Source organism: Cydia amplana, chromosome 26, assembly GCF_948474715.1.
Source record: "Cydia amplana chromosome 26, ilCydAmpl1.1, whole genome shotgun sequence".
In the NCBI taxonomy this organism is placed as follows: domain Eukaryota; kingdom Metazoa; phylum Arthropoda; class Insecta; order Lepidoptera; family Tortricidae; genus Cydia; species Cydia amplana.
Genome location: NC_086094.1, coordinates 391507 through 407859, shown reverse-complemented (window position 1 = coordinate 407859; position 16353 = coordinate 391507). Strand labels below are relative to the sequence as shown.

At 39.4% G+C, this 16353-nt stretch overlaps 2 protein-coding genes across 2 annotated transcripts; one reads left to right on the top strand and one right to left on the bottom strand.

The window, feature by feature from the left end:
• Positions 1–8082, bottom strand: LOC134659981 (gastrula zinc finger protein XlCGF57.1-like). The gene is made up of 2 exons (XM_063515679.1): positions 7617–8082; positions 1–1049 (listed from the first exon to the last, which is right to left on the bottom strand). The coding sequence occupies exons 1-2, from the start codon at positions 8080–8082 to the stop codon at positions 1–3; spliced, it is 1515 nt and encodes a 504-aa protein (XP_063371749.1).
• Positions 8083–10935: 2853 nt separating this feature from the next.
• LOC134659980 (zinc finger protein 782-like) lies at positions 10936–14055 on the top strand. The gene is made up of 2 exons (XM_063515678.1): positions 10936–11257; positions 13031–14055. The coding sequence occupies exons 1-2, from the start codon at positions 10936–10938 to the stop codon at positions 13990–13992; spliced, it is 1284 nt and encodes a 427-aa protein (XP_063371748.1). The 3' UTR covers positions 13993–14055.
• The last annotated feature ends 2298 nt before the right edge of the window (positions 14056–16353 follow it).

Genomic DNA, 16353 nt, shown 5'->3' with positions numbered 1-16353 from the left:
TCAGGCTGCACTTGTACTCGCTATTGCTGCGTTGTTAGGCTTCGTCCCAGCATGCGTCTTCTGGTGACGTCCTAGGCTTGATTTATCACAGCATTTGTAATCGCAGTGACTACACCGAAAAGGCTTCTCCCCTGTGTGTATCATCATGTGTCTTTCTAGGACTGATTTTCGATTGCATTTATAATCGCAGTGACTACACTGAAAAGGCTTTACCCCTGTGTGTGTCATCTGGTGTCTTAGCAGGCTTCCTTTCTGCCTGCAACTGTAGTCGCAGTTAACACATTGAAATGGCTTCGCCCCAGTGTGTATCCTCTGGTGTGATAGCAAGTGTCCTTTCGTCCTGCACCTGTAGTCGCAGTCGCTACATTGAAATGGCTTCGCCCCAGTGTGTATCCTCTGGTGTACTAACAAGCTTCCTTTGTGCTTGCACCTGTAGTCGCAGTTGCTACATTGAAATGGCTTGGCCCCAGTGTGTTTCATCATGTGTATTTTTATGCTTGATTTTCGCCTGCATTTATAATCACAGTGACTACACTGAAAAGGCTTCTCCCCGGTGTGTGTCATCTGGTGTACTAGTAAGTTTCCTTTCTGCCTGCACCTGTAGTCGCAGTAGCTACATTGAAATGGCTTCGCCCCAGTATGTATCATCTGGTGTATTTGTAAGTGTGATTGATTAAGGTTAAGATTGATATGGTGACTCTTTATATGGATTCGCAAACTCTTCTTGGAACTTGTTGAATACTCACATTCAGCACACATGAAATTTGTAGCACCGTGTTCACTTTTTTCATGCTGTAATACAAGCATTTTAGTTTGAAATTTAGAACTACAAAAATCACAATTAAATTTCTTGGATCCAGACGATAAGTGAGTATATTGTTTGTGTTCTCTTAAAATAGACTTATTTATAAAATGTTCGTCACAGTGTTCGCAGCCATATGGTTTGCCTCCACTGTGAACAGTCGCGTCGTCACGGAGGCGCTCGAGCACCACGGAACAACCCATCGCGAGCTGTTCCCTAGCGCGGGCGGCGCAACCGTCCGAAAACACTGAAACACAAATTACCAAAACAATTTAAACGGATATACAGCTTATAATGACTTTTTCTGCCCTCCGGCCAGAAACCGCCAACTTTCGGCCCGCTGCGCCAAACGCACGTCCCGCGCTTCCCGGCCCCGGCTTCGTAGAGCAGAAAATAGTACACACAAACGGCCAGTATATAAGAAAGCGTCAGATCACATGTAATAGGGGGTATTACTGCAATGTTCTGCCGCCAGAGTGCAGCACTAGCGCCTATAGTAAACCATACGGTGCCTTAAACTGTTTTTTGACAAGTTTTCACAGACAATAAAATATGACATTGATGCATCAAGGCGGTTTGTTAACAAGGCCATAGAGAAATATATAGTAAGACTAGAGTGCTCACTCCATACATCAGTTTTGGTACCAAAAAGACTATTAAAATAGGTATTTAAAACCTTCGCGTTTTGAACACATATTAACTCACATTTATAGACCTCATTTACACACACACACATTTCACATTTTTAGACCGTCTATAAATGTGAGTTAAAAAGACTATTATTTTCGCAGTCGACATCTAGCATCGAGTAGCGAAATTATCAGTAATGCTTGATGATAGATGTAGCACCGACCGGAAAGTCGTGTTGTTGAGCATTAGACTTTCCGGTCTATGGAAAACTGATGTATGGAGTGAGCAATCTATGTATTTTTTTCTCTATGACAAGGGTCTACCGGTTTAGATTCTATTACTTATTCTATGATTAGCCATTTACCGGATAATGCGAAAAAATACCTTCTGCACATATTTAACACAATTTATAAAAAAGGTGAGATACCAGAGCAGTGGCGTAGGATCAAACTTATAGCCATACCAAAGAGAAATACGGATACTCCTAAGTATCGTCCTATCTCACTTATTAACTGCCTTTGTAAGACCTTTAATTTAATGATAACTCGTCGCCTTGAGTATCATTTCGAAAGCAACAAATTATTTAATTATAGTACTTTGGGTTTCCGTCGTGGACTTTCATGTCGAGACAATCTTAGTAGGTTTATTTTAGATATAGAAACTGCTTTTATAAACAAAGACTATGTTTTATGCGCTTACGGAGACATAAGTAACGCTTATAACAATGTGGCAATTGAACCTCTGATAACCTCTTTAGTTGAATTTGATGTGGATCCGCTCCTGTGTAGATATATTAGAGAATTTTTGAAGGAGAGATTTTTGATATATAAGCTACGGAATGGTAGAGAAATAACACGAATAAGCAGACAGGGTTTAGCTCAAGGTGACCCTATGTCACCTATTTTATTTAATATAGTCACAATTAAGTTATGCAACACACTCGTTAAGACAGTTAAGGTCTCACAATATGCCGACGATTTCGCCCTTTACTGTATTAATCAAAGCATTGATTTTTGTGCTAGTACCATTCAATCAAGTCTTAACATCTTTACATCAATGTTAGAGAAAATTGGATTAGAAATATCTCTCTCAAAGACAAAACTCTGCATTTTTACTAGAAAATACAAAGTACCTGTTATTAGTATACGCATAAATAACACTGAAATTGAGGTTATTAATTGTACAAGGTTTTTGGGTGTTTGGGTGGACAGTCGCCTGAATTGGACTCGACATGTTTTAGAAACGACCCAAAAGTGTATTGCATACGTTAACATACTTAGTTCCTTAAGTAACTCAAAGTGGGGTGTCCACCCAACTCACTTAAGAAGACTTTATTTAGCACTGGTGCGTTCTAGACTTGATTACGGATGTATAATTTACGGTAACGCCAGCTCTAAGCTCCTTCAGAGGTTGGACGTAATCCAAAACCAATGTCTTCGCTTGTGTGGAAGTTTTATTCGGGACACCCCAATTTTTGCAATGGAAAGCGAACTTTGTATTCCACCCTTAAATTTTAGAAGAAGCTATTTAAGCGACAAATACTTCCTGAAACTTTCTTCTAGAACATCCGACTATTTAAGAAAACAGTTAGAAATATTAGACAACACATTAGATTCGGGCGCAAGATATTGGCGGAAAAACCAACTTCCATTATTGATTGACAGTTTGAGAAAGTATTCCACCCTACCTATGTATAAATTTGAAGTTTTGCCCCAATTTTTGCTTTCCTATGATACTAAAACACTCCCTTGGGATAAAATCATAATGGATAGAGTGAGCACTATTGATGAACCTAAAGCTCAGCTACCCATCAATGACCTTAAGCAACGTACCGAAGATATGATAGACGTACAGTTCTTATACCACTTTCCAATTTACACTGACGGGTCTAAAACTAAACACGGTTCTAGTTGCGCATTTTACGATAAAGCTGCGGATTTTGGGGCCAAATTTCTTATTGAAAATCCATGTATACCCATAATGGGAGTCGAACTGACAGCAATTAATGAAGCAATACATTACATAGAGTCGACAACATATCGTAAAATTGTAATCTTTACAGACTCGAAGAGCAGTCTACAACATTTGTTGGGAAGTGCTAAGGGCGGTAGTGTCGGCAGATACGAAGCTTACCTCATTATTAAATGTATCCATAGATTGATACGTAACGGGGTTGAAGTTCGTTTACAATGGATTCCTTCACACGTGGGCGTCAGGGGTAACGAGGTAGCAGACTCTCTTGCATCCGAGGCTCTACAGAACGGCATACCTCTCGATACGATACCGCACTACACTGATCATCTTCCAAAAGTAAAAGGCGACAATTACATTAAATTCAAAGCCTATTTCAATGAGTGCTCAAAAAACAAGGGTATATGGTACAGGACCATTGTAGACGAACCACCCCGCATACCTTGGTTTGTCTCTCGAAACCTCAACAGAAAAGAATTAGTTATCTGCTTTCGAACCCGAACTTACCACATCCCACTCAACAAATTTAACTTCATAATGAAAAAAAGGGACGATCCAAACTGTACACGATGCGATAGAGAGGAGGACCTCCTCCATTTAGTTCTCGAGTGTAAAATCAACGAACAATCTAGACTAGATCTCTTAAAAGAAACTCGGTGCTCTGCGGGGGATCTTCTCTTCTTCGTCCATCAAATCCTAAGCTCAGGGTTCACTATCGAATATAGTGGTAGATTTTTAAGTTTCATGGTACAGTCATTGGACCTTAGATCTGAATATTATAAAAATACTCCTCAAGTACCCCCAATTGTTTAAGTAACACATATAGTTTAAGTATCTAGGTAATTTTTGTTAGATTTGAATATTATAAAAATACTAGTGTCCGACCGAAACATGTTTTTTTGCCGAAACCGAAACCGAAACCGAAGGTTCGGCTTAGGCTCTAGTTTCGGCCGAAACCGAAACCGAAACCGAAACTTTTGTAGACTTGTAAAAATCGTTGAAAAAATGTCATAAAACCGCTTTTATACACATATATATTAAGGGGCTGTCAACACCCAATGTCCTTGAAATTGTTTTTTTTATATACCACATCGGTGGCAAACAAGCATACGGCCCGCCTGATGGTAAGCAGTCACCGTAGCCTATGGACGCCTGCAACTCCAGAGGTGTTACATGCGCGTTGCCGACCTGTACACTCCTTTTTTTAAGAACCTGATGTTACTTAAGCAGTTTATTAAGAAAAACTATTTGTTTTAATGAAGCAAAAATGAATTATGTTAATATTCATTATATTTTAAAGACCGTGGTCGTACTCAATACATGATTGAACGAAATCGGCTCGATAGAAAATAATAGGGAGTATTACTGCAATGTTCTGCCGCCAGAGTGTAGCAATAGTGCACATACTAAACCATAGAGTAAGTAAATTATACATACTAGATACTTAAACTGTTTTTTGACAGGTTTTCACTAGGACATTGATGCATCAAGGCGGTTTGTTTACAGGTACCGCGAAACGCGAAAATCGAAATTACGTTATCTGCCTCACTATCAATCGAATAGGCAAGAGTGATAGAGAGGCAGAAAGCAGAAACCGAACTTTCGATTGTCGTATTTCACGGTAGGCCATGTGATTGAGCTAGTGACGCCCTCTACGCAGTTTTGCGTAATTGCCTATTCCCTATTGCCAAGATTGGTCTTAAAATCACCATTGAATGGTGTTGTCTTTATTTTTTTGACTTATGGGTCTGAAATAAAATCACAATGTCAAAACATTTATACCTAGACCGCTAACGAGTACCTAATATTACACAAATAATCCACAGTCGCTTTCGTAAAAACTAGCGCCTACGCCAATTCTTGGGATTAGTTGTCAAGCGGACTCCAGGCTCCCATGAGCCGTGGCAAAAATGCCGGAATAACGCGAGGAAGATGATGAGTTTTCTTATTATTCGCTTGCCCAGGCCCATTAACATGCGACAGTGCTATCTCATTTACTCCGATACAATTAGATAGTGTGCGCGTTTTAGGTATTGACAGCCTCCTAAGACTGCGTCGACCGTCCAGTGGTGCCCTCATTAGGGGAATTGTGTTTTATAATAAACCAATTCATTTCTGTATACATATTAACTTGTTCGTCAACTTTTGGTCTTTGTTACATAGTTTAGTTTCATAGTACGAAGTACTATTTAGTAAGTTTCGGCCCGGCCGAAAGGTTCGGCCGTTTTTTGGCCGAAACCGAAACTACGGCCGAAACATGATTTTTTGGCCGAAACTAGCCGAAACCGAAACCGAAACCGAATCTTCGGTCGGACACTAAAAAATACTCCTTAAGTAGTAACCCCAATGTTTTAAGTAACACCTAAAGTTTAAGTTACAATGTTATTATTTTTAAGCCGACTTAATCATAAGATGTATGGCTTATAAAATAAACAAGATTAAAAAAAAAAAAAAAAAGGGTCTACCGGGAAAGGCGATAATCGAAATTTAGTCTGCCTCTTTATCGCTCGAATATGCTAGAGTGTGATAGAGACCAAAATTTCGATTTTCTTGTTTCGAGGTAGACCCCCAGATTGTGATAGAGGCGCCCCTCTGCGTGTTTCGCGTAAGATTCCCTATTGTCTCGGAAGGCGAAGATGTTTCTCACTTAAACTGTCCTGCATCAAGACAAAAAGTATGTAAGAGCAAAGTCCGGACTCATCCTGCGGGTCGCGAAATTGTAATCTCGACACAATGCGAATTTTATTTCGTGGTGAGCGTTCCGGCTGAACGTCTAGCAACCTTCACCAAGGAGGAGTTTTGGCCGAAGGATGTAAAGTTTCGGCGGTTCCGCGGCCGGCTCCCTGACACTGCGGAGTTGCGTAGTGCATAGCAACCGTAATGTGATTTGTAGTATTTAGTTTTAAAATATATATTTTATGCTATTGTATGCTAATTTAAAGTATTTTTGACGACCGGTCTGGCCTAGTGGGTAGTGACCCTGCCTGTGAAGCCGCGGTCCTAGGTTCGAATCCCAGTAAGGGCATTTATTTGTGCGATGAGCACAGATATTTGTTCCTGAGTCATGGTTGTTTTCTATGTATTTAAGTATTTGTATATTATACAGTGTGTGGCCTGTAACACGGGCGAATAATTAAAACGTAGATTCTACTCCTCAAACAATGAAACTTTTGTTCAACAACTTTTTGAAATTATGTAGTCTTAAAATTGTCCCTTTTTCAAACAAACTAAATAATATTTTCAATGTACTTTAAATTCCGTCTAATTGACATTGCCCGTCAGTCTTGTCACCGTACAGGCATAATCAATTTCGTAATACATTGCGTGTTCGAATAAATTTTAAAGTGTTTTAAAATACAAACCACAAGTTATTTTTAAAAGTCGTTGAACAAACATTGTCTAGTTTGAGGAGTAGAATCTACGTTTTAATTTTTCGCCCGTGTTACAGGCCACACACTGTATATATCGTTGTCTGAGTACCCACAACACAAGCCTAGAGCTTACCGTGGGGCTTAGTCAATTTGTGTAAAAAATGTCCTCTAATATTTATTTATTTTATTTATTTATCTATGGGCCACTAGTTAATTATTATGGCTGGTAATATGAGTGAATTATTTAAATAATATTGCATTGTATTTCAAATATCAATTCTATCAGACACCAGGGACCCGTTTCTCAAAAGCTTGCAACTTGTAATACAGGCGGATGTCACTTTTTGACAGCTTTAAAGGGACTGCCACTTGTATTACAAGTTACAAGCTTTTGAGAAACGGGCCCCAGTAAGATGGTTTGCAAATTTTGATAAAAGATAATGTACAAAGGTAAATATCCATACCTATCTGTATATGTATATATCATCATCATCATTGGCCTTAAAGTCTATTACAGACTATTGAAACAGTGTCAGGTAGGGCGACAACGTTTTTCGTGGCTATGTAAGCCAATACGGGAGCGGCAAACACGACCACAGGCCTGGCAGGTGTAATGTACCCGTGGCGAACAAGTGTCAGGCTGATGACGCTTGGCTCGCTTACTTGCGAGTGTCTTAAACCAAGCGTAGTCGTGAATTTTACGCCCGTCGAACACCAGTTTGCGCCACTTGTCTCTGTCCTCGGCAAGCTCCTCCCATTTATGAACCCATGTATATTATAAATAAATAGTAAATAGCTCAGCTTCATACAACCATATCATTATTTTTAAATAATAAACTGACCTTGTAATGGGAGCACCTTAGGGCAGTGCCACTCCTCGGGGCCCAGCACGAGCTCGTCCTTGACCTCATGGTCGATGTATAGTTCAGCCTCCGCGGCCGCCGCGCTCACTCCGCGCAGCACGCTGTCCTCGGACTCCCGCTTCTCCTTCATGCACACCTCTCTGGGCTCCGTTTTCACGCACACCTCTCCGGGCTCCGTTTTCACGCACACCTCTCCGGGCTCCGTTTTCATGCACACCTCTTCAGGCTCCGTTTTCACGCACACCTCTCCGGGCTCCGTTTTCATGCACACCTCTTCAGGCTCCGTTTTCACGCACACCTCTCCGGGCTCCGTTTTCACGCACACCTCTCCGTGCTCCGTTTTCACGCACACCTCTCCAGGCTCCGTTTTCACGCACACCTCTCCGTGCTCCGTTATCACGCACACCTCCTCTGCCTCCACAAGATGTGCTGTCTCTAGAGACATGTTGTGTGCTATATCTGTAGTAACTGGTACCGGTAACACCTGCAATGTATGTCCATGATGACCTGTGTTGCTACAAAACAACAATTCAGGGCTTCGATCAACACGGAAGGGATGCGGCATTCGCACTATTTCCCCTCTGCCTAGGTACAAGATCAACTGATCTAGCGCGGGTAATAAAACTAGTTGCGCTCGGATTTTAAACTAGACCAAGTCCAGACGCGCGAGTGAACACAGCAGCAGAAAAAATAATAATTGCTCGGTTTTTTGTTGTAAAAAGAGGTTGGGGACATCAAATTTACAAAAAGAAGGTGTTACATTTCACATGTAATATTTTTTTTACATATCATACGTTTTATTACATTTAAACATAATTATTATATTTTAGTCTCATGAAATTGTTGGATTTATCGATTTTGCTCGCCCAGTACAAATTGCGGATCGGTCGAGCGACAAATCCGACTTCTCATCTCTCAGAATACAATAACATTCTTCGACTAAAAAGTGTTAGTGTGCGTGTTGTGACACTTGTGACTCATCCGTACACAAAAAGAGATCGAGGTTTGCAAGATTTGTCTTTGACGTGTGTCATTTTCTATGCATTTATGTCGTCATTACAGATTGGATTTTGTATGTAAGTGTGTGAGAAGTGCGACTGTGTGCACGTTCCCCCCCCCCCGCGAAAAATGGCAGAATGATTTGAATGTCAAGATATTGCTTGGGCCTATCCCTTCCGACGTGTCGGAAGCCCGTGTTGATCGAAGATTCAGGGAGTTCTGTGATTTACACAAGATACACTGGGAACCCCAAGGGTTTTACCCATACATTCCTCGGTCAAAAAAGTAAACAAATTAAACAATATTATCTATCTATCGATCTATTAACCCCTTTTATTCTGAGTTAGAGTATGTCTCTAAGCTCAGTGTGCCGCTTGGCAAAGGCCTCCTCTAGCTCTTTCCATTGGGCTCTGTTGTGGGCCACTCTTCTCCACTTCGGGCCCGCTGTGAGTTTGAGTTCATCCTCCCATCTTGTTCGAGGTCTCCTTAAGTTAGCTCATTTTACAGGATAGGAAACATTAAAAAAAAAAACGTAACTCACTCAACCCTTTTTTTATGGAAAACACATTGAAAGAAAAGCAGATGTGACTTTGTCCACGCCTATAAATAGACTACATACTTAGTTCATGTTATGCCACTGACTATTAATATCCATTTCAAATCTCAAATACTATGCCCCGTCCCGGTCCCACGACTATCTAAAATTTCTTCATTTCACATATTATACTTAAGGAGATTGTGCACAGCACAGATTTGAAAAATAAGCAGAGGTAGAGTCATACTCCCGGCTTTCGGAGACTCTCAGCTAAACTTGTAGTCGTATGTGAAAGAGACAGCAATAACTTGTCCTATCTTGCTTCAATATTTTCAATTTAACTGGTTAATTTCATTCCACAAAAACAAAAGGCGAACGAACAGTTCTTTAACCGGTAACCGCGAACGGAAAGAAAATCCTTTTCATTTCATTTCTGAGCCCTGGCACAGAATAAATAATAGTACTAGCCCCGGATAGTTTCTAGGGAGACAACATTTATAAAATCACAGTAGTTACGAAATCACAGTCGGGTCTCAGCGATGCAGCATTATGTAGTTTATTATTATGTACAGTACCTAAGCTGCAGATATAACTGACCCCCCTGCATATAAACTTGTGTGCAGGGGTGGTCCGTTATCTTTGCAGCTTACTATACATAGTTACATAGCAAAAAACGTTTTTATTCAGAATAAAAAGCTATACAAGACAATAATATATACACCGTATGAAATACACACCTATGTGTATGCCTTTATTTTCAAACACACGACCAACACGGCTCGAGGATAACTCGAGCGGGCTCGCGACAGTACCGGGGGTACGGGAATTGATTTACTTGACTACAATACAATACAATTCCCAATAATAAGATAGTAAATACTAATACTAAATTAACCTCAAACATTTTGACATTTAGCTACAGATTAAAAAAAGGACAAAGGTTGCGCTTAACGAGTGCCACAGATCTATCAAATTTTAAGGGCATAACACACTACCGCACCACACCGCGTCTTGGTGCGCCGCATCCATAAGTGAGAGCGAGAAAGAAATAGAAATGTTTATTAGCACAAAAAATAACATAAAACTAAAATTCATTTAGTAGACTTATTATATAATAGAAGGACGAAAACCTTTCGCGCCTACATTTGTTAAATTTGCCGCTCTTTTCTACTGACTGACGATACAAATATTCGTAGTCTTCGTAGTTTACAAGAGCTAGAGCTGTTCCACTGTGAACTGTTCAGTGGTTCACACTGAAAATGTCCGTGTTTTTTTTTATTATATCACTGTCAGGAATTGTGTCAACTGCATGAATCTATAGCTGGTCAACCAAATCTTGTCAGTAAAAAAAGGCGCGAAATTCAAATTTTCTATGGGACGATATCCCTTCGCGCTTACATTTTTCAAATTTGCTGCCTTTTTCTACTGTCAAGATAAATAAATTCGACCAATCATAGTGTCGCATTGCGTATGTTTTGTCCCTCACGGAGGCACGTTTATACCATTTCTATAGGATCTTACCTTCTATGGGCCTACGGCTATTATTTATTCTGTGGTATTGTCAGTTGTCACTGTCATAATTAATCTGTGGTCATGAATACGGATGTAATGATTATATCCTCCAAGACCATAGCAATAATTTTGAAAGTTAAAATCGAGTTGATTTTGTGTAAAATTAAAACAATATCGTATTTGTAATAAGTTTACTTATTATCCCTACTTACGTAACTATATAGATTATATTGAAACAGTTTTTAGTTGACGATGGAATCGTCAGCGTTACAGGACGCAAAGAGTGTTTGCGTGAAAGCCGAGCCCTGTGAGGATGTGTGTATAACAGAGCCCACATTCGTGGGAGTGTCTGTGAAAGTTGAACCTTTGCTGGACGATGTGTGTGTAAAAGACGAGCCTTGGTGCGATGATTCGTCTATAAAAGCCGACCTTTCCTGGTCAGATGTGGGCGTAGAAGACGGGTCACTCAGTGCGAGCCCGGCGGCGGCGGGTCTCTACGGCGACCACGTCGTAAACAACGAGCGCGTGCTCGGCCCCGTACTAGTGGAGCGGCGCGTGCGCCACGCACCAACAGGTCAGTTGTGGGTAGGGTTGCCAGATGGTCGGGATTCGGCGGGATTCTCCCGATTTTTAGCATGTGTTCCCGATTCCCGACGAAGTGAAAATTGTCCCGAAAAACAGCTTCACGTTATAAAACAATAATTTCAAGTTCCGAACTGTTGTCGAGCGAGCAAGCGACCCGCGTCGAGCCCGCCAGCGCGCGTGGCGAGAGTGGGCAGAGCAGCTGACGTAGTGCCAATAATGTTAAATATCGTTGTTTTTAATACAATTAAATTAATTTGATAGGTTTTTTTTTCCCGACTTAAGGCCCAAAATCCCGAAAAATTTATATTTTTTCCCGATAATAGCGGCTTTCGATCTGGCAACCCTAGTTGTGGGTAGGGTTGCCCATGGACCTAGAATATTATAGGTTCATGGGGTTGCCAACTATTTTTTTAGTGGAATATAGTATTTTCCAGAATAAGGCATCAAAAATATAGTACATTTCAAAAAAATATAGTGCTTTTAGATAAAATACTAAACATAGGTGTAATATACGTTTAATCGCAAATAAATGTATTTTATCTTAACTCAATTCATCTCATCTTGGTTGGCTCGGTACGGCTTTGCTCAACACAGCTTAAGCTTTATATTGGAAAATATTTTTTCTTTCATTTTTTTTTCGTAAATTTTTCCAATGTTTTTAATAGTTATTCTGCTATTAATACAAATTAAAAACCATGAAAATCGGTCCAGCCGTTCTAGAGTTATAAGTGTTGATATTATAACAACCGACTTTTTTTGTATGCACAACACTAAAGCAGCACATCAGAACTCCTTTCAACACTTAATATAGAAATAAAAGGCGCAAAGATATTATAGCTATCCAAATCCTACAAAGAAAACACGTATTTTCATGAGGATTTTTTGTCTTTTTGGTCCCATTTTTATATAATAATAATATAAGCCTTTTATTCAGACAAATTTTACAGTTTAAGAATGTACACAACTTATCAATATACATAATTTAACATATTACTATTTCAGACAACAGCGGTTTGGTCATAATCATAATTCATTATTGCAACCATTGTATTACAAGGTGTTCTTATGTTAGTTAGTACATTCATGGACCCTACTAGGGCGTGGCAACATTTGCTGTTTGGCAAAGGCCTCCATCTCCTGCATTCTGTCTCCATCCCTTTCCATTTTTCCCTGTCTCTCGCCAGTCTAGTCCACTGTCTCCCTGCGAATTTTACAATTTCGTCTTTCCCATTTCATTTTCAGGAACCACCATGTAATTCTCTTGCTCCATTTCTCTTTGCCTCTGATCATATGTCCTGTCCACCTCCATTTGAGTGATTTAACTTTAATTTTTGGACCCATTATTGTACAACAGGTTAAATGCAACACTAGACTTATACCCACTTAGCTATGCTTGTTGTAAAGCCGCGTCTCGATATCGCGCGGCGGCCGCGCGAGCATTGTCCGACCGCGGCAAACCTGTATTTTGGCTCGCGAGCCAATTTTGCCACCATCTTAAACTATAGCGCGGCAGGCGATCCGACGATAGATCACATTATATCACAAAAATAAATTATTCGGAACGAAGTATAGCCAAATAGAAAAATGGTCTGTTGCGATAATCACTACATTTACTGTTCCATAGAAACTGTAAATATAAAGCTTATAGTTTAAATTAAGTGAATAATTAATATTGGCCTTCACTTGTTTCTATCCTCAATAAATTATTTGTATTTCTTTGTTATATATTAAAATTTAATAAATTACAACAATCTTGTTGCAGGAAAAACTCCACAGAAGAGGCCAAGCGGCAGACCCAAAACTTACCAATGTGCCCACTGTGAATATACAGCAGCTATAAAGTCATGGCTAATAAGCCATTTGAGAAAACATTCTGATGAGAAGCCATACAGATGCGGCCATTGTAGCTACGCTAGCAAATATAAACACCATTTACCAATCCATGCAAGGAAACATACTTATGCCAAGAACCCATACAAATGTGACCTCTGTAATTATGCAAGCAGACAAAAAGGTCCTTTGCTAGTTCATATAAGGAAACACACTGGCGAAAAGCCATACAAATGTGAACACTGTAGTTATGCTAGTAGCCATAAAGATCTTTTGCGAATTCATGCAAGAAAACACACTGGTCTAAAGCCGTACAAATGTGAGCATTGCAGTTATGCTAGCGAACGAAAAGGATCTTTGCTAGTACATTTAAGGAAACACACCGGTGAAAAGCCTTATATGTGTGAGCAATGTAGTTACGCTAGCAGCCAAAAAGCTCTTTTGCAAGTTCATGTAATGACACATGCTAATGTGAAACCTTACCAGTGTGACCTGTGCAGCTTTGCTAGTTATCGCAAAGAGGGTCTGATAATTCATATAAGAAAACACACTGGTGAAAAACCTTACAAATGCGAGCATTGTAGTTATGCTAGCAGCCGTAAATATAATATGCTCGTTCATATAAGAAAACACGCTAGTGAAAAACCTTTTAAATGTGATCACTGTAGTTACGCCAGTGTTCGCAAATATGATTTGCAAGAACATGTAAGGACACACACTAACAAGAGCCTTCACCGGTGTGACCAGTGTGATTATTCTGGTAGCACAAAAAGAAATTTGCAAGTTCATTTAAGAAAGCACACAGGGCAGAAGCCTTACAAATGTGAGCACTGTAGTTTTGCTACTATTTACAAAAAAAGTTTACAAGTCCATAAAAGCAAACACTCCAAATAAAATAGTTTACCAGAGCGACCTTCCAAGTACAAATAATAATTCACCAGACCTTGAACAGCCGCACAAAGGTAAGCATCTTAATTTAAACCTTAGTATAAATAGACTGTATAAAATAAGGTAGATTATATATTTTTCGTATGTTTTTTAACAAACAAAAAACAATATATAATTACTTTATGTTATATTTAATTTAATTTTGTCATTTTTATTATTTTATTTGTATTTTTCTTTTGCTATGAATGTTTTGCTTTTAAAAGTTATGTAATTGCTGACTAGTCCCATCGTTATTTATTGTAATTAAATTATAAGCATGTTAAAGTTCTTAAGTTTTCTAACACAAATTATTATTGTTACAGAAATATCTAAATTAATGAAATCCATCCAGTATTTAATACTACACAGTTTGATAAGAAGGAAAGAACCAGTATATACTATAACCAGTATTATAACTATTTGACTTGGATTGGATCATAATATTCATAATATTGGAAGATCGTAATAGTGTCCGACCGAAACATGTTTTTTGCCGAAGCCGAAGGTTTGGCTATGGCTCTTGACTTGATAAAATCGTTGAAAAAATGTCATTAAATCGCTTTTGTACACAATATTAAGACTACGTCGACCGTCCAGTGGCGCCCTCATTAGGGGAATTGTGTTTTCTAATAAAACATTTAATTGTTGTATACATAAATCAGTATAATAATATTGCTGTTCTACTTGTTCCCCAACTTTTGGTCTTTGTCACATAGTTTACACATAGTTTCATCGTACTATTTTTTAAGTTTCGGCCCTGCCGTTTTTTGACCGAAAGCGAAACTACGGCCGAAACATGATTATTTGGCCGAAACTGACCGTAACCGAATCTTCGGTCGGACACTATTTTATTAAGAGCGCTCCCACAAGGAAAGTCGAAATAATGCAAAATTGATGATATTCCTCGATGACATTCAGTACTTTACGCTCATTATTAGAAATAATGAGTACTTGTTCCAGTAAAAGCGTCTTCTTATCTTTAGGAATTACTTTGTAAATATTAGAAAAAAGACTTATTAAATTAGTAATGAATTTTTTTCTGATGGTCGTTTCCGAAAAACCACGTCTAGTACTGAATTGTGAGCTCATATTTGTAAATGTTGAGAAGTTTACTGTGGTAAAGCTGGTTATTTTGTATTACTAATACCCTGTACTTTAGGAATTACTTTTGACATTTTTCCTAAATACCTTTGAGAAAGAGAAAATCGAAGAAAAACAAACTCAATTTTCTCTCCGAAACAAGTGTCAATTCCTACGAAATTCTACTTAATATCGAAGTCATTTTCATACTCAAGCAATCTGCAGCGTTTGCTTATACTGTTGGTATACATTAGTGTTTATGAAATTCTACTATAATTTTTTGGCAATTTTTTGAAAACCTCTCTAATATTACCGATGACGCGCGGTCGTGAGCTCAGTGCCGCGGCAGAGCTTGTAGAGGTAGGACGTGTGTCGGTCGGCTCCGCACGTTTACAACGGCGTCGACGAGGTTTTTTATCGTTGTGTGCGGCAGGCGCCGTGTAAAATGATATACTGTGTGCGTGACGCTGCGTGTAAACGGCGACTGAGAAACGTTGATCCTACTACTGTGTATTTGGTTTTATATAGTATAGTAATGCAACCGGACCGCATTAAAAATATTTGTAATGACCTGATATTTTAAAGGTACTAAATGAAAAAAATGGCTGAATACAAATGTTTTTGATGACATCTCAGAATATACATATATAGGTCCATATCCACAGTATAGGAGTATAGGTCTGATGATGGAGCTGGAAGGTGGTCACCGGTACTAAACAAACATGTAACTAAACCACTTTGTGCTTGGGCTCGTTTGATTCCTCTCAACGAGATTTTTGACACAAGATAGAACTCAGGGTCTGATGATGGAGCTGGAAGGTGGTCAACGGTACCAGTCAACCACGCAACTAAACCACTTCGTGTTTCGGCTCGTTTGATTCGTCTCAATAAGACCTTTGACAAAAGATAGGGCTCAGGGTCTGATGATGGAGCTGGAAGGTGGTCACCGGTACCAGTCAACCACGCAACTAAACCACTTCGTGTTTGGGCTCGTTTGATTCCTCTCAACGAGATCTTTGAAACAAGATAGAACTCAGGGTCTGATGATGGAGCTGGAAGGTGGTCAACGGTACCAGTCAACCACGCAACTAAACCACTTCGTGTTTGGGCTCGTTTGATTCCTCTCAACGAGATCTTTGACACAAGATAGAACTCAGGGTCTGATGATGGAGCTGGAAGGTGGTCAACGGTACCAGTCAACCACGCAACTAAACCACTTCGTGTTTGGGCTCATTTGATTCCTTTCAA

Coding starts and splice junctions, on each gene's coding strand:
- LOC134659981 (XM_063515679.1), bottom strand. CDS start 8,082: ATGTCTCTAGAGACAGCACATCTTGTGGAGGCAGAGGAGGTGTGCGTG. Junction 1,050..7,616: donor TAAGGTGCTCCCATTACAAG/GTCAGTTTATTA, acceptor TTTGTGTTTCAG/TGTTTTCGGACGGTTGCGCC.
- LOC134659980 (XM_063515678.1), top strand. CDS start 10,936: ATGGAATCGTCAGCGTTACAGGACGCAAAGAGTGTTTGCGTGAAAGCC. Junction 11,258..13,030: donor CGTGCGCCACGCACCAACAG/GTCAGTTGTGGG, acceptor ATCTTGTTGCAG/GAAAAACTCCACAGAAGAGG.